A 22630-nucleotide genomic window follows, 5' to 3' on the forward strand; every position below is an offset into this window, starting at 1 on the left:
AAGAGGCCATCTATCGGTCTTACCTGATCCAAGAGACCTTGCACTCCTTATGGACACAATAAATAGTTATGAGAAATTCCTAAAGAAAACCTGTGAGGGGGGAAGAAAAATCAGACTATTAAGCAATTGTCCATTTCTTATGCCCAAGGTCTGATAACTTTTGGGCGATTTGAATAAAAGCTAACAAAACAGTATGATGGATTTAAACACCACAAGACAGCCTTAAAACTATGGCTGGGTACTAAGTATTCTGATTGGTCTAAAAAGCCAATAGAAAGGCAAAATCCTAAGGCTGTAATGTTTTCTTCAAAGCTGGCTGGGTGCATGGCTAACATCTGTAATCCCAGTGCTTTAGAAGGCCAAGGCGGGGGGACTGCTTCAGGCCAGGAGTTCAAGACCAGCTTGGGTAACACAGCAAGTTCCCATCTCTCTCACAAAAAAAAAAAAAAAAAAAAAAAAAAAAAATTAGCCAAGCAAGGTAGCACACAACTCTGGGGGAGGCTGAGGCAGGAAGATTGCTTTAGCCCAGGAGTTTGAGGTTGCAGAGAGCTATGAAATCATGCCACTGCACTCCAGCCTGGGTGGCAGAGCAAGACCTTGTCTTTAAAAAGTAAAATTAAATTGAAAAGCAGTCACTTATTTTGGCCACTACAGTGGGATGCTTGGGTATTTTTGCAGTTCGAAGGATGATCTGCTTTTTGTCTGAGTTCAGAGTTGATTGTGGTCTTTTTTTGTCTGGATCTATGATAGGTACAGCTGCCTTGCCTGATGCTGGTGTTAGGTGAAATTGTTTATGTTCAACAGGAGAACACCAAGGCCCAGCTATAAGGGTCAGGCCAGGCCACTTCCCAGCTGCCAGAGCTGGTTTTTTTTTTTTTTTTTTTTCTCTCACCAACCATTTTCTAATAACTTATATGTTTCGAACACATGATAAGTTACCCAAATTGTGGAATAATCTCATTTTCTAAATCTACAAAGTGAAGAAAATACTCATTTTACCTTTTCGTTTAAAATTATGAAAAACATTAAACACAGACTATCATTTAGACTATCACTTCATACTATCATTTAGAGGAAGTCCAGACTTCATTTGAAAGGGGGTTGACCTACTAAATAAGCAAAGAGTCAGGTAAAATACTTACCTCCATTATTGGCACATAGTCAATGTTTGATTTCCCATGCCCTGAATCCTTAAGAAACTACTATGTAGGGAACAAAAACCACTTTTCATAACCACATCAAATGCTGCTAATTTATTCCTTTTGTTAGATTCACTAATTTTAACATTAAAATAACTTGTATTCTTCACAAATTAAAACATTAGCTCGCAAATGAAAATATGCTCCAGACATCTACAGGCATCTGTTTTTCTTTATACTCCAAATACATAAAGCAAAAAATTCTTTTAAAAACAGAAAATATAATCTCATACCACCCCCTACTTCCTCTGTGTCTCTGGATCCCTGGTAAAACAGCTGGCAGCCCTTCCTGTTTCCTTAGCAACTACGTCATCATTCAGTTGGCCTGACAACACTTTGGTATAAAAAAAAAAAAAAAAAAACCACAGACAGCAAATGTTTGGAATTTTCATTTCTGAGCATCCATCCTCTCCTATGTGCTTTTGCATTTTACAAATTTTGCAATAAAAAAACCTATAGAGTCCTTATTAGCCAGATGCAACATGTCTTCTCTTCTGGCCTCTCTGAGAGAGTCCATGTCAGTGTCCGGTAATGGCACAGCTGATGGATCAAATCGCTGCAGCTGTTTCAATTGTTCACATGAGAGGCCAGCTCCCCTCATTCCTTCTCCTCCAATCTGCGGTTCCTGTTTGGAGAAAGTGAATCAATATGGATGAACATCCCATAATTAGCAAGTATGCCTGCTACTATTTAAGTTAAAAGACAAATTGGGCTGTAACGACTACATCTTCCAAAAATAGCAAAATGAGTAAATGCCTTTCATTTTGGTGGAAAATACGTGCTGCTTTCCAGACAGTAAAGTGGGAAAGCAATACTATGCGTCACCTGATGAACAAATACCTATGATTACATGCTTATCAGGCACTGTGACATTACTAAAGGCCTGAGCTTCTTAGTTGGAAACAAGTGGACTCAAATTGCAGCTCTATCACATTTTAGCTGTATGACTTTAGGTAACATTAACCACATTTCCTCATCTATTAAACAAGGCTTAAGTAAAGAAGGTGGTATCACACCTGGCATATAGCAGGGACTCAGTAAATGGAACATTATTATCAATAAAGCAGCAGAGGTCAGGCACAGTGGCTCACACTTATAATCCCAGTACTTAGGGAGGCTGAGGCGGGCTGATCACCTGAGGTCAGGAGTTTGAGGCCAGCCTGGCCAACAAGGTGACGCCCTGTCTCTACCAAAAATACAAAAAACTAGCCAGGTGTGCTGGTGCACACCTATAATCCCAGTTACTTGGGAGGCTGAGGCACGAGAATTGCTTGAACCCGGGAGGCAGAGGTGGCAGTGAGCCAAGATCATGCCTGGACGACAGAGTGACACTCCATCTCAAAAAATAAAAAATGAAAGAAAAGAAATAAAAGAGAAGGAAGGGAGCAGGGAGGGGAAGGGAAGAAGAAAAGAAAAAAGAAAGCAACAGAAAAAACTCAGCTTTATTTAACATTTTCCAAAACTGAAAGGTGGTCTTTAGGCATCTAAGGTACCTCTCTCTGACCCATACCAGTTGGGTGAGAAAAGTTTCTAGAAAAACAAACATTAGAAAGGGATACATAATTTAAGGCTGTATCAATTAGTTTAGAGGAATCATAAGGCCTTGAGTGATACTTGCAAACTACTGAAGAAGATCTATAATCCTAAGTCACCATCACAGACAATCATTTGCATGTTAATGAAGATAGGTCTTTAGATATATACTTAAGAAAACAGATCGTTTACTATCCCATGGAGGTCAGGGGAAAACTTCCCATCTCTTTTAGGTATATATTTTGAGTGTGTATGTTTCCAAGTGAATTCTGAAGTCTTCCTTTCATCTACAATGTAATTACCTTAATTTATGAGTCTAGAAACCATCTCTGAATTATCTATATTTATGTATTCCCATTACCTAACTTCTGTATAGAAAGGTACTAAAGTTAGATGCTCAATGTATCTGAATGTATGTGAGCATTATTACAGATTTAAACTTAATCTCAAATATCCTGGGCTAAAACTGAATCAAAATACATTTCTAATAAAGACCATAACAGAAAGAGTTATGTTAGGTAAAAGAAAGTATAAGAAAGCTTTTTAAATATTATACATTGTATATAATAGGCAATAATCCAGAAGCACGTTTTTCCCTTTCGGCTGGTCTTCTGATATCCCACAGTTAATTAAAGCTCATTTGAGCTTTGATGTGACATGAGAGAAAATGCTCAACATTTTCCACATCAGAAAAATACGGCACTGGGAAGGAAGAAAAAAGTCTTTTTAGAAAAAAGGTGCCGAGTAACATGAATAGCTACAAGTGGAATAAACACATAACAAAAATACTCCCAAGCTCTGTGCCATTTTAACACAATGGCAAGGAACAAAGATGAGAAAAAACTTTGTCAGGACATGCAAATTATGGGCAGTCTAAAATGGATCTAAGCATTCTTGTTTATTACAGTGTTCACTTTGGAAGTTTTACTTTTTCTTCGTTAACACCCTGTGTTTACCACAGTGCTTCAGTTTCTGTGATTTATCTTATTACACAGAGAAAAATGAAATGAGTCTTACCTGGGGCTGAAGCTGAAGGCAAGGAAATTTTGTCAGGGCCCAGGCAACTTGTTCTTCATTTTCGGCCAGTGTTATAGTGCATGTGCTATACACCAGCACACCCTCTGGCTTCAGCAGCTGAACTGCCTAAAGAAAACTGTGATCAGACCACACACAGCACAAAACCAAATAAACATCTGCATGAATTTCATAGCATACGGTATAACATCTTTCAAATGTTTGGGATAAATAAAATGATGTTCTACGTGACAAGGATTCCTTCTGTAATTAGAGTATGCAAGAGCAATACTTGCAAACTAGACTAGGTGCATTTCATTATCTTGGAACTGTCATACTCCATATGGACCAAGACTTCCCCAAATACAATCATTCACCTTCATGCCTTCAGATACCATTTTTTATGCTGAAAACTCACAAATTTACATTTTTAGGCCAGACCTCCTCATTAAATTCCCTACTTAAACGCTCAGTTGGCTTCTTAACATTTCTTTTTTATTCTTATTTTTCTAAATAGAGATGAGGTCTCACTGTTGCCCAGGCTTGTCTTACAATCCTCCCACCTTAGCCTCCCAAAGTGCTGGGATTGCAGGTATGAGCCATAGGTCTGGCCCTTCTCAACATTTCTATAATCCTATCAAACTTGACATGCCCCAAAATGACCTTTTCCTTTCCCTCTGAAACCTACTGCAGAAGTCTTCCTATCTTTCCAGAATCTCAGGTCCCAAACCTCAGATGATCTTTTACGCCTTTTTCTGACTCCCCCAACCATCAGCAAGTCCTGTTGGCTCTACCTTCAAATTCTAGCCAGAATTTGGCCACTTCTCACCACTTCCACTGCTATCATTGTGGTCCAAGCCTCTTTATCTTTTGCCTGGATTATTGCAACTGCCTCCCATTTCAGCTTGCTTTATTCCCTGCCCTCCTGCAATCTAGTCTCAGTACAGCAGACAAAGCAGTCCTTTTAAGCTTGTCCCTTCTCAGCCCCAAGCCCCTCACATGTCCTCCATGATCACTTAGAGTCAAAGACAAAGTCCTTACAGAGGCCTTTGAGGCCAGACATAAACAAGTCTCTTGTTGCCTCTCTGACCTCCTCTTGTACACCTCTTACCCTGGCCCGTTCTATTTCGGCAACACTGACCTTCTGCTGTTTCTGGAACACACGAGGCACAGTGGCACCTCAGAATCTTTGCAGCAGTTGGGAAAGCTCTCTTAATTCTCTGCACTGCTTTCTCCTTATCTTTGCATGTATGTCACGTTCCCTGGCACTCTGTAAATTTTCAACTATTCCAATCCAACACTCCTATCCCCAGTTCCTTTGGCTTGCTCCATAGGCCATTGCATTATTGCCTTCTAATATACTAAAAAACTCATTTATTTCCTCTCCTAGTTAGAACAGAAACCTCGTGAATAAGGGCATGGAATGTTGTCTACTTTCTCAATACTGTACCGTCAACGTCTAGAATAGCGTCTTACACACAGTAGGTGCTCTTTGAGTATTTGTTGAATAAATGAATCAGGAGATAAGGTGCTATGCTAAAATAGATTTGTCTCAAATACCTAAAGTTCAACTTTTCAAGCTCCTGATTTTTAAAATTTTAAAGGAAATCTTTAAAAATAGAGTATACATACTTGTGCTTTTAAATCAGAGTATGATGATCAAAATTTAAACTTTGTTACTATGTGCCAGTTACTGTGTTAAACACTGTACATGAATTTTTCTCAACAAATCCTTATAACAACCACAAAGTAAGATGACTATCACCAAAGATGTATTCCTAGTAGGTAGAGCTGTTATCCCTACTACTCAGATATAGAAAGCAATGTACATAAAGTCACTTAGGTGGAGGAGCCATGGCTCAAGTCAACATGTGTCTGACTCTAACATCCACATTCTCGATTTCTCTCCAGGCCAAATGGCACACCTGCTATATTCTGAAGTTCTCTCTCTTTTCAATGAGAAGCTTTTCCTTCTCATTGAGATCATTCGTCTACTCCTAGTAGCCTTTTAAAATACCATTTTTGCTATGACCTACAAAGAACAGAAATCCAAGTCCTTTACAGAAGTATCCTAATTTTATTCTCAAGTCAAAGTGGGTTTCAGCTATAAGTAAAGCTTCCTTTTTGCTGCTTGCTGTTTTAATTCTGAGGATGAGTTCTTTGAAGACTTCATAGAAAAAGAGGAAGTCAAATAATCCACAACCAGTGCTACCTTTGTGTATGAAAGGAAACACCAAGAGAGTTGAATCGGAATGTACTCAAAGACAGCTTTAGAGACTAAATCATTACAGAATATACATTGTTGCTCTAGCCTTGTATTTTGGAGGGCTGGGACTAAATAATGAATTCATCTATGATCAAACACTGTCTATACACTCTGAAATCCACTGAGTCATTTTTGCAGGACTAGGAGAAATCCTCAAATGTTCTATCTGGGCTTCTTCTGAAAGTACTAGAGGCAAGTTAAATGTGTACAGTTTCTATGGTTCTCCTATATCCTACACTGGCCACTGTCTCTTCCTGTTTTTATCAATGAGTTTTGCTTCCTATTGGAACTTCTTCTTCTAAAGAAGACCCCAAAATCTACTTTTTTTCTTTTTTTTTTTGAGACAGTCTTGCTCTGTTGCCCAGGCTGGAGTGCAGTGACGTGACCTCAGCTCACTGCAACCTTCGCCTCCTGGGTTCAAGCAATTCTCCTGCCTCAGCCTCCTGAGTAGCTGGGACTATAGGTGCACATCACCATGCCTGGCTAATTTTTTGTATTTTTAGTAGAGACGGGGTTTTGCCATGTTGGCCAGGCTGGTCTCAAACTCCTGATCTGAGGTGATTAGCCCGCCTCAGCCTCCCAAAGTGCTGGGATTATAGGCGCGAGTCACCATACCCAGCCAAGAACTCTGTTTTTTTAAAAAAGAGTAATTTAGTTTATATCTATTTCTTTACATCAATTAGTAACTACAAGTTAACAATTCAGTGACTTTTCAGATAGAGCAGAATATTAGAAATTTATTAAATATGTGACGAAATTCTACTATTGCCTGTATATCTTAAAGGTGAATCAACTTAAAGGAAAACTTCTATATTTAAAACTAGGTCCTCTCGGTTGTATTTGTGTGTGTGTGTATGTGTGTATAGTAAAATATAAATAACATAAAATTTACCATTTTAGTCATTTTAAGTCAATAATGACCTTCAGTACAGTCACATTGCTGGGCAACAATCACCACCATTCATCTCCAGAACTTTTTCATTGTCCCAAACTGCAAGTCTATATGCATTAAACAATAGCTCCTCAATCTCCCAGCCCCACAATGCCTGGTAATATCTATTCTTCTTCCTGTCTCTATGAATTTCCCAGCTACTCATATAAGCAAAATATTACAGCATTTTTCCTTTTGTGTCTGGTTCATATTACTGAGCATAACGTTTCCCAGGTTCACCCATGTTGTGCATGTATCAGAATCTCACTTCCTTTGAAGGCTGAATAATGTTCCATGTATGGATATAGCATATTCTGTTATCCATGTATCTGTCAACAGACTCTTGGGTTGTTCCCACCTTTTGGCTATTGTAATGAATGCTGCTATGGAGATTGCTCTCAGTGGTTTAAACACCAAAGTAGCAAAAGTTAACTTTCTTTTACAACAACAGACCGCCACATACTGCAGTGAAGAGTTTTCGCTGTAATGGCTGATATGATGCCAATTCCTTCAAAGACCAAGTACAGGCCATATTTGGTCTCTGTCCCATTCCACTACAGGGTGCATCCAGAAGAATTCGGTCAAAAGATTCTGGTAGAAATGGAGGTTCCCCTATAAAGAGAATTATAAACATGTTTACTATCTGCCATATAGGTTTAAACTAGAAAACTCCTGAGATGATCAGGAATTTAAAATCATAATCTAGAATCAAAAATAAAACAATTTCTCCCTTCAATCAAGCAGCTGGTTAAACTAATTTTGACTTATACCTAAAATAGATTTGATGTGGTAAAAAGGTTAAAAATGTAGTAATAGTTGAAAGTTATTCTGTTGATACAGTACAAACCAAGGCCTAATCACACAAGACCTTGTAACCCAAACTTCAGAAGCCACAATTTATCAAAGCTAGGACTTGGAATTAATTCTAGTTGTTCTGGAAATTGATACTTCTCTTGGTAATTTCTACTGAAGACAGCCCCCGAAAAAATGCCTGTTCAATCATTGTGAAACATGCTGATTCTGGTATTCCAGAGTCTCCTTGTTTCTGTGGCCATCAGAAGGGCTATGGTCTAGAATAGGTAGAATGATCAGTACCACCCCTAGATTCAATCTTCCACGAAGGTTTCCTTTGCATTCACTTGAATAATTTTCCCTAACTTCTGACTTATTTAATGTTATTGGAGGAAGGTATGAAATCAAGTGGTCTGTTTACATATTTAGGCTGTCTACTTGTAAGCAAGATGTCCATTCCATTCAATTCCATTTCCCCTTCCATTCTGCATTCCATTCCCCATTGCATTCCATTCCATTCCATTGTCCATTCCATTCCATTCCCCATTCCACTCCATTCCCCATTCCACTCCATTCCATTCCATTCTGCATTCATTCCATTCTGCATTCCATTCCACTCTCCAATCAATTCCATTCGCCATTCCATTCCATTCTCCAATCCATTCCATTCTCCAATCAATTCCATTCTCCATTCCATTCAATTCTCTATTCCAATCCATTCCATTCCACTCCACATCCCATTCCATTCCATTCCCCATTCCATTTCATTGCATTCCACTCCCCATTTCATTCCATTCTCCATTCCATCTAAATTCCACTCTTTATTCCATACCATTCCCTATTCCATTCTCCATTCCTTCCATTCTCCATTCCCTTCCATTCTCCACTCCATCTCCATTCCATTCAATTCTCCACTCCATCTCCATTCCATTCCATTCGCTATTCCATTCCATTTTATTCCCCATTGAATTCGATTCTCCATTCAATTCCATTCCATTCTCCATTCCATCTCCATTCTATCTCTATTCCATTCCATTCCATTCCATTCCATTCCATTCCATTCCATTCCATTCCATTCTCCATTGCATTTCATTCCATTCCATTCTCCATTCCATTCCATTCTCCATTCGACTCCATTCTCCATCCCATTCCATTCTCCATTACATTCCATTCTACACACCATTCCATTCTCAATTCACTATTCCATTCCATTCTCCAATCTATTCTCCCTTCCATTCCATTCTCCATTCCAATCCTTTCTCCACTCCGTTTCACTACACTCAACTGTCCATTCCATTCTCCATTCCATTCCATTCTCCATTCCATTCCATCCTCTATTTGATCTCCCAGTCCATTCCATTTTACATTCCATTTCATTCCATTCTCCATTCCATTCCATTAAATTCCATTCCATTCCCCATTCCATTCTCCAATCCATTTCATTCTCCATTCCATTCCCTTTTCCATTCCATTGCATTCCCCAGTCCATTCTCCATTCCATTCCAGTCCATTCTCCATTCAATTCCATTCTCCATTCCATTCTGTTCAATTCTCTATTCCATTACATTCTCCATTCCCTTCCATTGCCTTCTCCATTCCATTCCATTCTCCATTCCATTCTTCTCTATTCCATTCCATTCCATTCTCTATTCCATTCCATTCTCCATTCCATTTCATTCCACTACACTCTCCATTCCATTCCATCCTCCATTCCATTACATTCTCCATTCCATTCCACTCCCCATTTCACTGCATTCTCCATAACATTCTCCATAACATTCTCCATTCCATTCCATTCCATTCTCCATTACATTACATTCACCACTGCATGCCATTCTATTCCATTCTCCATTCCATTCTCCATTTCCTTCTCCTTTTCATTCCATTCCATTCTGTCTTCCATTCCATTATCCATTTCATTCTCCACTCCATTCCATTCCATTCTCCTTTACTTTCCATTCTCTATTCCATTCCATTCTTCACTCCATTCCATTCTCTCTTCCATTCCATTCTCCATTCCACTCCAATCCATTCTCCATTCCATTTTCCATTCTATTCCAGTCCATTGTCCATTGCATTCCATTGTCCATTCCAGTCTCCATTTCATTCCATTCCATTCTTGATTCCATTCCATTTCTTCCATTCTCCATTCCTTTCCATTCTCCATTACATTCTCCATTACATTCCATTCCATTTCCCAGTCCATTCTCCATTACATTGCATTCCGTTTTCCATTCCATACCATTCCATTCTCCATTCAATTCCATTTCATTTTCCATTCTAATCCTTTCCATCCACTCTCCATTCCATTCCACTCTCGATTCCATTCCATTCTCCATTCCGTTCTCCATTTCATTCCATTCTCAATCCCATTCCAATCCATTCTTCATTCCATTCTGTTCTCCATTACATTCCACTCTCCATTCCATTTTATTTTCCACTCCATTCTTCATTCAATTCCAATGCATTCCCCATTCTATTAAATTCTCAAGTCTCCATTCCACACATTCTCCATTCCATTCCACAATCTATTCCAGTCCATTTCATTTCATTCTCCATTCCATTCATTCTATTCCATTCCACTCCATTTTCCATTCCATACCATTCCATGCTCCATTCCATTCCATCCCATTCTCCATTCCATTCAACACCATCCTCCATGCCATTACATTCTCCACTCCATTCCATTCTGCATTACATGACATTCCATTCTCCATTCCATTCCATTATGCATTCCATTCTCCATTCCATATCATTCTCCACTCCATTCCATTCTCCATTCCATTCCATTATGCATTCCATTCTCCATTCCATATCATTCTCCATTCCATTCCATTCTATTCCTTTCCATATCATTCTCCATTCCATTCCATTCTCCATTCCATTCCGTTCCACTACATTTTCCATTCCCCATTCCATTCCATTCCACTCCATTTTCCACTCCATTCTCCATTCCATACCATTCCATTCTGTTACATTCCATTCTCCATTCCATTCCATTTCTTCCATTCTCCATTCCAATCAATTCCATTCTCCATTCCATTCCATTCTCAACTCTCCCTTCCATTTCCCTGTCCATTCTCCAGTTCATTCCATTCCATTCTCCATTCTATTGCAATCTATCCACTTTCCATTTCATGATTCCATTCCATTCTCCATTCCATTCCAATCCATTCTATTCCATTCTCCATTCTATTCTCCATTCCATTCCATTCTCCATTCTATTCTCCATTCCATTCCATTCTCCATTCCATCCTCCATTGCATTCTCTATTCCATTCTCCATTCAATTCCAATCCATTCATCATTCCATTCCACTCTCCATTCCATTCATTCTCCATTCCATTCTTCATTTCATTCCATTCTCCATTCGATTCAATTCTCCAGTCTCTATTATATTCCATTCATCGTTTCATTCCATTCCATTCTACGATCCATTCCATACCATTCCTTTTTCCATTCCAGTCCATTCTCCATTCCACTCTCAACTCCATTCTCCATTCTCTTCCATTCTCCATTTGATTCCATTCTCCATTCCATTCTCCATTCCATTTCATTTCCTGCATCCTCCATTCCCTTCCATTCTCCATTTGATTCCATTCCATTCTCCATTTGATAATCCATTTTCCAATCCATTTCCCAGTCCATTCTCCATTCCATTCCTTTCCTTCTCAATTCCATTCCATTCTCCATTCTATTCCATTCCACTCCACTTTCCATTCAATTCCATTCTCCATTCCATACCATTCCATTCTCCAATCCATTCTCATTCCATTCCATTCTCCACTGCATTCTCCATTCAATTCAATTCCATCCTCCATTCAATTTAATTCCATTCTTCATTCCATTCCATTCTCCATCCCATTCCATTCTCCATTCCATTCTCCATTCTTCATTCCATTCCATTAAATTCTCAAGTCTCCATTTCATTCCATTCAATTCTATGCCATTCCATACGATTCCATTCTCCATTCCATTCCATTCTATCTTCCATTCCATTCCACTCCACTATCTATTCCATTCCACTCTTCATTCCACTCTCCATTCCAATCTATTCCATTGAATTCCATTCCATTTTTCATTCCAATCTCCATTCCATTATTCATTCCATTCTATATTCCATTCCATTCTCCACTCCATTCCATTCCCCATTCCATTGTAGTCTCCATACCATTCTCCATTCCATTCTGTCCACCACTGCATTCCCTTCCATTCTCCATTCCATTTCATTCTCCATTCCATTCCATCCTCCATTCTATTCTTCATTCCACTCCATCCTCCATTCCATTCTCTATTCCCTTCCATTCTTCATTCCATTCCATTCTCCATTTCATTCCATTTTCCATTTCATTCCATTCTTCATTCAGTTCTCCTTTCCACTGCATTTTCCACTCCATTCCACAGAGAATTCAATAGAGAATGGAGCAGAGTAGAATGGAATGGAATGGAGAATGGAATGGAACAGAATGGAATTAAATGTAAAGGCAAATGGAATGGAATGGAATGGAGTGGAGAATGGAATGGAATGGAAATGGGAATGGAATGGTGAATGGAATAGAATAGACAATGGAATTGAATGTGGAATGGAATGGAAAGGGGAATGGAATCGAGAATGGTTTGGAATGGAATGGAGAATGGAATGGAATGGAGAATGCAATGCAGAATTGAATGCGGAATGGAATGGAGAATGGAATGGAATGGAGAATGGAATACAATGGAGAATGCAATGCAGAATTGAATGTGGAATGGAATGGAATGAAACGGAAAATGGAATGGAATGGAATGGAATGGAATGGAATGTAGAACTGAACGGAATAAAGGATGGAATGGAATGGATTGGAGAATGGAATGGAATGGAGAATGAAATGGAGACTGTAATGGAATGGAGAATGAAATGGCATGGAGAAAGGAATGGAATGGAATGCAATGGCAAATGGGATGGAATGGAATGGAGAATTCCGCATTCCATTCTCCATTCCATTCCACTCTGCATTCCATTACATATTCCATTCCATTCTCCATTCCATTCCCGATTCCACTGTAGTCTCCATACCATTCTCCATTCCATTCTGTCCACCACTGCATTCCCTTCCATTCTCCATTCCATTTCATTCTCCATTCCATTCCATTCTCTATTCCATTTCATCCTCCATTCTATTCTTCATTCCACTGCATTTTCCACTCCATTCCATAGAGAATTCAATAGAGAATGGAGCAGAGTAGAATGGAATGGAACAGAATGGAATTAAATGTAAAGGCGAATGGAACGGAGTGGAGAATGGAATAGAATGGAAATGGGAATGGAATGGTGAATGGAATAGAATAGACAATGGAATTGAATGGGGAATGGAATGGAAAGGGGAATGGAATGGAATCGAGAATGGTTTGGAATGGAATGGAGAATGGAATGGAATGGAGAATGCCAATGCAGAATTGAATGCGGAATGGAATGGAGAATGGAATAGAATGGAGAATGCAATGCAGAATTGAATGTGGAATGAAATGGAATGAAATGAAAAAGGGAAGGAAAGGGGGTGGAAAATGGAATGGTGAAGGNGTTTGGAATGGAATGGAGAATGGAATGGAATGGAGAATGCCAATGCAGAATTGAATGCGGAATGGAATGGAGAATGGAATAGAATGGAGAATGCAATGCAGAATTGAATGTGGAATGGAATGGAATGAAATGGAAAATGGAATGGAATGGAGTGGAGAATGGAATGGTGAATGGAATAGAATAGACAATGGAATTGAATGTGGAGTGGAATGGAATGGAAAGGGGAATCGAATGGAATCGAGAGTGGTTTGGAATGGAATGGAGAACGGAACGGAATGGAACGGAGAATGCAATGCAGAATTGAATGCGGAATGGAATGGAGAATGGAATGGAATGGAGAACGGAATAGAATGGAGAATGCAATGCAGAACTGAATGTGGAATGGAATGGAACGAAATGGAAAATGGAATGGAATGTAGAACTGAACGAAATAAAGGATGGAATGGAATAGACTGGAGAATGGAATGGAATGGAGAATGGAATGGAATGGAGAATGAAATGGAGACTGTAATGGAATGGAAAATGAAATGGCATGGAGAAAGGAATGGAATGGAATGCAATGGCAAATGGGATGGAATGGAATGGAGAATTCCGCATTCCATTCTCCCTTCCATTCCACTCTGCATTCCATTCCATTATTCTTTCCATTTCATTCCCCATTCTATTGCAGTCTCCATACCATTCTCCATTCCATCTCATTCTCTAATCTACTCTATTCACCACTGAATTGCATTTCATTATCTTCCATTCCAATCTCCATTCCACTTCATTCTCAATTCCATTCCATTCTCCATCTTCCATTCCATTCCATACCATTCTCAATTTCATTTGACTCCATGCTCCATTCCATTCTATACTCCATTCCATTCCATACCATTCTCAATTTCATTTGATTCCATGCTCCATTCCATTCTATACTCCATTCCATTCTGCATTCCATTCCATTCTCGATTACATTATCTACTGCATTCCATTCTTCATTTCATGCCATTCTCCATTCCCTTCCATTCTCCATTCCATTCCATACCATTCTCCTTTCTAGTACATTCTTCATTCCATTCTCCATTCCATTGCATTCTCCCTTCCATTCCATTCTCTGTTCCATTCCATTATATTCCATTCTCCGTTCCATTCCATTGTATTCTAGTCTCCATTCCATTCCATTCTCTATTCCATTCTCCATTCCATTCCAATCCACTCTCCCTTCCATTCCATTCCAATCCACTCTCCCTTCCATTCCATTCTCCATTCCATTCCTCATTCCATTCTCCATTACATTCCTCATTCCATTCCATACTCCATTCCATTCTCTATTTCATTCCATTCTCCATTCCATTTTCCACTCCATTCCAATCTCCATTCCATGCCATGCTCCATTCCATTACAACCCATTCAATTCTACATTTCAATCCATTGTCCATTTCATACCATTCTCCATTTCATTTATTTCATTTCATTCCCTTCTCCATTTCATTCCATTCTCCATTGAATTCCATTCAATTCTCCATTGCATTCCATTCCATTCTCCATTCCACTCTATTCTCCATTCCATTCTCCATAACATGCCATTGTCCATTCCATTCCATTCTCCGTTCCATTCCATCCTCTATTCCATTCTCCATTTCATTCCAATCCATTCTCCATTCCATTCCATTCTCCATTCCACACTCCATTCCATTTTCTACTCCATTCCAACCTCCATTCCATTCCATTCTCCATTCCAATCCATTCTCTGTTCCATTCCATTTCATTCCATTCTCCATTCAAATCCATTCTCCATTCCACTCTTCATTTCATTTCATTCCATTCTCCACTGCATTCCATTCTATTCTCTATTCTGTTCTCCATTCCACTCGATTCTCCATTCCATTCCATTCCATTCTCCATAACATTCCATACTCCTTTCCATTCCATTCCATTCTCCATTCCATTCCATTCTCTGTTCCATTCCATTCTATTCTATTCTCCATTCCATTCCATTCTCTTTTCCATTCTCCATTCCATTCCAATCCATTCTCCATTCTCCGTTCCATACTCCATTCCATTTTCCACTCCATTCCATTCCATTCTCCATTCCAATCCATTCTCCGTTCCATTCCATTCTCCATTCACATCCATTCTCCATTCCATTTCATACCATTCTCCATTCCACTCTTCATGTCATTTCATTCCATTCTCCATTGCATTCCATTTTATTCTCTATTCCGTTCTCCATTCCACTTGATTCTCCATTCCATTCCATTCTCCATAACATTCCATACTCTTTTCCATTCCATTCTGTTCTCCATTCCATTCTATTCTCCATTCCATTCTCTGTTCCATTCCATTCTATTCTATTCTCCATTCCATTCTATTCTCTTTTCCATTCTCCATTCCATTCCAATACATTCTCCATTCTCCATTCCATACTCCAATCCATTTTCCATTCCATTCTCCACTCCATTCCAATCCCCATTCCATTTCTCCATTCCATTCCATTCTCCATTCCATTCCATTCTCCATTCCAATCCACTCTCCATTCCAGTTCATACCACTCTCCATTCCACTCTTCATTTCATTTCATTCCATTCTCCATTTCATTCCATTCTCCATTGCATTCCATTCCATTATCCCTAACATTCCATTCTCCATTCCATTCCCTTCTCCTTTCCATTCCATTCCTTCTCCATTCCATTCCCTTCTCCTTTCCATTCCATTCCATTCTCCACTCCATTCCATGCTCCATTATTTCAATTCCCTGTACCATCCTCCAGTCCATTCCATTCCATTCTCCATTTCATTCCATTCCATTCTATTCACCATTGCATTCCATTCAGTTCCATTCCATTCAATTCTCCATTTCATTCTCCATTTTACTTCATTCTCCATTCCATCCATTCCATTCCATTCACCGTTCTCCATTCCATTCTCCTATCCTTTCTCCATTCGATTCCATTCCATCCTCCATTCTATTCCATTCCATTCTATTCACTACTGCATTCCATTGCATTCTCCATTCCATTTTGATTCCATTCCATTCTCCATTCAATCCCATATTCTATTCCTTTCTCCATTCCATTCTCCATACCATCCTCCAATCCATAACATTCTCCATTTCATTGAATTCCATGCTCCATTCCATTCCATTCTTCGTTACATCCCATTACATTCCACATTATATTCCATTCTCCATTCAATTTTTCATTCTATTCCATTCTCCATTCCCTTCCGTTCTCCATTCAGTTTCCTTTCATTCTCCATTCTGTTCCATACCATTCTCTATTCCAATTCATTCTCCATTCCATTCCATTTGCCATTCCCTTCCATTCTCCATTCCATTCCATTCTTCATTCCATTCCCTTTCATTCCATACCATTCTCCATTCCATTCCACTCTCCATTTCATTCCACTCTTCATTCCAGTTCAACCTCCATTCCATTACATTCCATTCTCCATTCCATTCCATTCCATTCTCCATATCATTCCATTCCCCATTCCATTCAATTTCCCATTCCATTCTCTATTCCATTCCATTCTCCATTCCCTTCTATTCCATTCTGCATTCCATTGCCTTCCATTCTCAATTCCATTCCATTCTCCAATCCATTCCATTCTCCATTCCATTTCATTCTCCATTCCATTCCACATTCCATACCATTCTCCATTCCACTACATCCCATTCCATTCTCTATTCCATTCTCGATTGCATTCCATTCTCCATTCCATACCATTCTGCATTCCATTCACCATTTCATTCGATTCTCCATTCCATACCCCTCTTCATTCCATTCTCCGTTCCTTTCTATTCACCATTCCATTCCATTCTCCATTCCAGTTCAATCTCCACTGCACTCCATTCTCCATTCCATTTATTTCACTCCATTCTCCGTTCCATTCCACTCCATTCTATTCTCCATTCAATTCCATTCTCCATTCCATTCTAATCCATTCTCTATTCTATTCCATTCTCCATTCCATTCCATTATCCATTCCTCATTTCATTCCGTTCTCCACTGCATTTCATTCGCCAACTGTTACATTCTCCATTCCACTGCATTCCATTCTCCATTCCATTTTCCACTAATTTAATTCCATTCTCCATTCTTCATTCAATTCCATTCTCCCTTCCATTCCACTCCAATCCATTCCATTCTCTATCCATTCATACCCTTCTCCATTCCACGCTCCATTTCATTCCATTCTATTCTCCTTTTTATTCCATTCTCCATTCCATTCCATTCTCTACTCCATTCTCTATTCCATTCAACATTCCATTTTCCATTCCATTCCATTCTCCATTCCATTTCATTCCACTTTCCATTCCATTCTCTATTCCATTCCATTCTATTCTCCATTCCATCCCATTCTCCATTCCATTCCATTCTCCGTTGCATTTTCCATTCCATTCCATTCCTTATTCCATTTCTTTCTCAATTCCATTCCATTACCCATTCCATTCAATTCGCCATACCATCCTCCATTCCATTCCATTCCCCACTCAATTGCATTCTCCATATCATCCTCCATTCCATTCTATTCACCACTGCATTCCATTCCTTTCCATTCCATTCTCCATTCCATTACTGATTCCATTCCATTCTCCATTTTGCATTCCATTCCATACCAGTCTCCATTCCATTCTCCATTTCATTGCATTCCATGCTTCATTTCATTCCATTCTGCATTCCATCCCACTCTCCATTCCACTCCACACCATTCTCCATTCAATTCCATTCTCCATTCCAGTTTATTCATTTCATTCTATTCTGCATTCCATTCCATTCTCCATTCCATTCTGTTCTCCATTCCATTCCATTCTCCATTGCATTCCATTCTCCATTCCATTTCCCCATACCATTCTCTATTCCATTTCATTGTGTATTCCATTCTATTCTCCATTCCATTTTCATTTCCAATCCATTCCATTCCATTCTCTGTTCCATTCTTCGTTCCATTCCGTTCCGCATTCCACTCCATTCTCCATTGCATTCTGCATTCCATTCCATTATCTGCTCCATTCCATTCTGCCACAAGCCTGGGGAGGAGGTGAATTAGCACTCAAGTTGTTGCAATGTATTTGTCAGGCCTGTGAGCGGAAGCTCAGCCATTATAACCCCTGTGACCTGCACATACACATCCAGGTGGCCTGGAGGAGCCAAGAAGTCTGGAGCAAAGAAAAACCACAAAGAAGTAAAACAGCCAGTTCCTGCCTTAACTGATTAACTAAAATTATACTTTTTTACTATTGTGACTTGTCCCTGCCCTACCCTAGCTGGTCAACTTTGTGACATTCTTCTTCTGGACAGTAAGTCTTATGATCTCTCCACCATGCATCTTGCAACCCCCTCCTCTGCTAACAATAGATAACCACCTTTTACTGTAATTTGCCCTTACCTACCCAACTCCTATAAAGCAACCCCTTCCCCATCTCCCTTTGCTGACTCTTTTTGGACTCAGCCCACCTGCACCCAGGTGAATTAAAAGCTTTATTGCTCACACAAAGCCTATTTGGTGTCTCTTCACACGGACGCACTTGACAGTATTAGGGGAAATAAAAGCAGCAAAAAAAAGTTAACTTTGAGAGAGTTTAGCTACCAGATTTAGTAGGCAAAACTTTAAAGCAGCCAATAAAATATGTTCAAACAATTAAAGCAAAGGAAAACATGCTTAAAAAAGTAAAGGGAGATATGGTCGTCATGTTTCATCAAATAGAGAATATTGACAGAGAGAAATTTTTAAAAAAGGAAATCAAGATGTTGAAAGTACACTTCTTAAAAATTCCACTGGGGGGCTCAACTAGAGTTAAGCTGACAGAAAAAAATGAGTATATTTGAAGACAGATGAATACTGATTATGTAATCTTGTAACTGAGTGCTTGCATTTTCCAAGAAAAAAGGAATGAATTACTATTTTAAAATTATTTTCTGTTATCTTCTCCCCTTTCCCCATTCCTGTTTGTTCCTACTTAGCCCTTCAGAAATGCAAATTAACCTTTTACACACTTTCCCCTCACCAGACATTCTCTGCAGGGCAAGTTCTTCTATCTAAGCCTCCAAGACACATCTCTCCTAGAGAATTAACAGTTAATTTGCAGACCAAACCATACTGGCCAGCGAACTTTCAGCCCCAGGAGGTGGTCTTGAAACTTCCACCCTCTAGGGGTTGTCACTCTTGTGGGGAGTAGGGGGGACTTTCATTCACCAGGAGAACGTATCCAAATCATGCCTGCTTGGACACTTTTACAACTTATTTCTGCCCAGGAAGATGCCAATTAAACTGTTAGATTAGGCACCAGCTAGCAGTGGGAGCCCTGCCCTTGTTCACTTCCCCATTTACCTTATAAAAGTGTCTGCTTTCTGCTCCAAAGGTGAAGCAGCACATACAAAGGCAGGATGCTTTGTGCCTCATTCCCTAAGCTAGCTTTGGAATAAACCATTTTCCTTGTACCAGACCTTACTCTTGTTAATCAGACTCTAAATGCAGCATGCAGCTAACCTGCTTTTTGGTTACAATCTGAAGGTCAGAGAGATACAACAATGAAGACAAATTACCATAAACTTCAGAGAAATGTGTGACATTATTAAGACAACTTAGGCATTATTAACACAACTTAGGCAGTCCCAAAAGGAAAGAAAGAAAAAATGGTAGGAAAATATTCAAAAAATCATGGCTGAAAATGACCACATTTGATGAAAAGCAATCTACACATCCAAAAGGAACTAGCTCTGAGGTGGACAAATGCAAAAAGATCCACAACCAGATACATCATTGTAAAAATGTTGAAAAGTCAAAAGCAAAGAGAAAATGTTAAAGGCAGCAAGAGAAAAACAACTCGTCGTGTACTAGGGAACTGTAAAAGATTAGCAGGTGATGGTTAATCTAGAACTGTGGAGACCCAAAGATGGTACCATGACATATTCAAAATACAGAAAGAAAAAAAAAAAAAAAAAAAAGAAAACCTGTCAACCAAGAATTTAATATTCAGTAAAACTATCTTTCAAAAATAAAGACCTATTTCAAAATAGGTCTTTCAAAAGTAGAGACCTATTAAAAAGAGAGAGAAAAGGATCTAACAGACATACAAATAGCCAACAGGTATATGAAAAAATGCCCAACATCACTAATCATCAGGAAAATGCAAATCAAAACCACAATGAGATATCACTTCACCCCAGTTAAAATGGCTATCATAAAAAAAACACGCACGCAAAATAATATATGCTGGCAAGGATGCAGAGAAAGGCAAACTCTTTTACACTGTTGGTAAAAATGTAAATTAATACAGCCATTATGTAAAATGGTATGGAGGTTCTTCAAAAATAAATAGAACTACCATATTATCCAGCAATCCTACTACTGGGTATACAGAAAAAGGAATTTAAATTAGCATGTCAAAGAGATATCTGCACTCTCATTTCACTGCAGCATTATTCCCAAGAGTCAAGATATGGAATCCATCAAGAAATGAATGGATAAAGAAAATGTGGTACATATATACAATGGAATACCATTCAGCCTTTAAAACAAAAAGAAATTATGTCATTTGCAACAAAATAGATAAACCTGGAAGACATTATGCTAAGTGAAACAAGCCAGGCAGTGAAGGACAAATATTATAGGACCTCACTTAAGTGGGGAATCTAAAAAAGTCAAACTCATAGAAACAGAGTAGAATAGTGGTTACCAGAGGCTGGGGGAGGAAGGAGGAGAAAAGAATGGGGAGAAGTTGTTTAAAGGGTACAAAGTTTCAGTTGGACAGGAGGAGTAAGTTTTTGAGATCTACTGCACAGTATGGTGACTATACTAATGTATTTTGTTATTTCAAAGCTGCTAAGAGAGTAAATTTCAAATTCCCACAAGACAAGGATAAGTACAGTGATGGACATGTTAATTAGCTTGCTTTAATCATTCCACGTCGTATACAAAATCATATACATGTCAAAACATCACACTGTATGTCATAAATATATATGATTTGTCAATTAAAAATAAGAAAATCAAAATATCTCACCTTCTGTGTCCTCCACCATATCAAGTTTAACTGCCTTTGTTCCATCAAAACAAAATGCCCTGATGGAATTCAGCCCTAACAATAAGGCATTCTGCTTTATTTTTTCTACTTTGCTGAAGATTTTATCCAGTGCTATAACTTCTCCCTAAAAAAAAAACAAAACACAGAGAGAGAGAGAGAAAAAAAAAAAGAAAACTGTAAATCCAAAGCAGTCAAGTCATAAAATCAATGAGAAAAACTGATGAAAACTTATGGTCTTTTCCACCATCCTCCCAGCCCTACTTTAAAACCTCTATCCATTAACCAAATGTATGTGTCCGGAATTTATTCCTTCCAGTGGGTTCTTGGTCTCATTCACTTCAGGAATGAAGCCACTGGACGGGTGTGGTGGCTCATGCCTGTAATCCCAGCACTTTGGGAGGCCGAGGTGGGCAGATCATGAGGTCAGGAGATTGAGACCATCCTGGCTAACACGGTGAAACCCCGTCTCTACTAAAATACAAAAAATTAGCCGGGCATGGTGGTGGGCACCTGTAGTCCCAGCTACTCAGGAGGCTGAGGCAGGAGAATGGCGTGAAATCGGGAGGTGGAGCTTGCAGTGAGCCGAGATCGCACCACTGTACTCCAGCCTGGGAGACAGAGCGAGACTCCATCTCAAAAAAATAAATAAATACATAAAAAATAAAATAAAAAAAGAATGAAGCTGCAGACCCTCGTGTTCTGCAGTTCTTAAGGATGGTGTGTCCAGAGTTTGTTTCTCCAGATGTTCAGATGTGTCCAGTGTTTCTTCCTTCCAGGGGGTTTGTGGTCTTGCTGACTTCAGGAGTGAAGCCACAGACCTTCGCAGTGAGTGCTACAGCTCATAAAGGCAGTGCAGACCCAAAGAGCGAGCAGCAGCAGGATTTATCATGAAGAGCAAAAGAACAAAGCTTCCACAGCACAGAAGGGAACCCCAGCAGGTTGCCGCTGCTGGCTCGGGTGGCCAAGCTTTAATTCCCTTATTTGGCCCTGCCCACATCCTGCTGACTGATCCATTTTACAGAGTGCTGATTGGTCCATTTTACAGAGTGCTGATTGGTCCATTTTACAGAGCACTGATTGGTCCATTTTACAGAGTGCTGATTGGTGCATTTACAATCCTTTAGCTAGACACAGAGCACTGATTGGTGCGTTTACAATCCTCTAGCTCGACAGAAAAGTTCTCCAAGTCCCCACTCCACTCAGGAAGTCCAGCTGGCTTCACTTCTCATGTATATCCAATTTACATTAAATACTTGTGTCATTCCATTAAGAAAATACATTCCTGCCAGAAAAATAATCTGATAACGACTAGCTACTTTTAGTAAACA

General features: G+C 39.2%; 1 protein-coding gene across 3 annotated transcripts in view; it reads right to left on the bottom strand.

Moving 5' to 3' along the window:
* Nucleotides 1-1238: 1238 nt before the first annotated feature.
* NSUN6 (NOP2/Sun RNA methyltransferase 6) overlaps nt 1239-22630 on the bottom strand; it is an 82023-nt gene continuing 60631 nt past the window's right edge. Inside the window, exons 8-11 of one of the 3 annotated variants that reach the window (XM_017869220.1) lie at nt 21282-21426; nt 7407-7555; nt 3750-3875; nt 1239-1824 (exon numbers count right to left, since the gene is read on the bottom strand). In XM_017869220.1, coding sequence (XP_017724709.1) covers nt 1612-1824; nt 3750-3875; nt 7407-7555; nt 21282-21426 — 633 coding nt within the window. In that variant the 3' untranslated portion in view covers nt 1239-1611. Of the gene's footprint in view, nt 1825-3749; nt 3886-7396; nt 7556-21281; nt 21427-22630 lie in introns of all 3 variants that reach the window. The other 2 variants (XM_017869221.1, XR_001884921.1) reach the window with 2 other exon arrangements.

This window comes from Rhinopithecus bieti, unplaced genomic scaffold (assembly GCF_001698545.2).
Source record: "Rhinopithecus bieti isolate Rb0 unplaced genomic scaffold, ASM169854v2 scaffold_3043, whole genome shotgun sequence".
Lineage (NCBI taxonomy): Eukaryota > Metazoa > Chordata > Mammalia > Primates > Cercopithecidae > Rhinopithecus > Rhinopithecus bieti.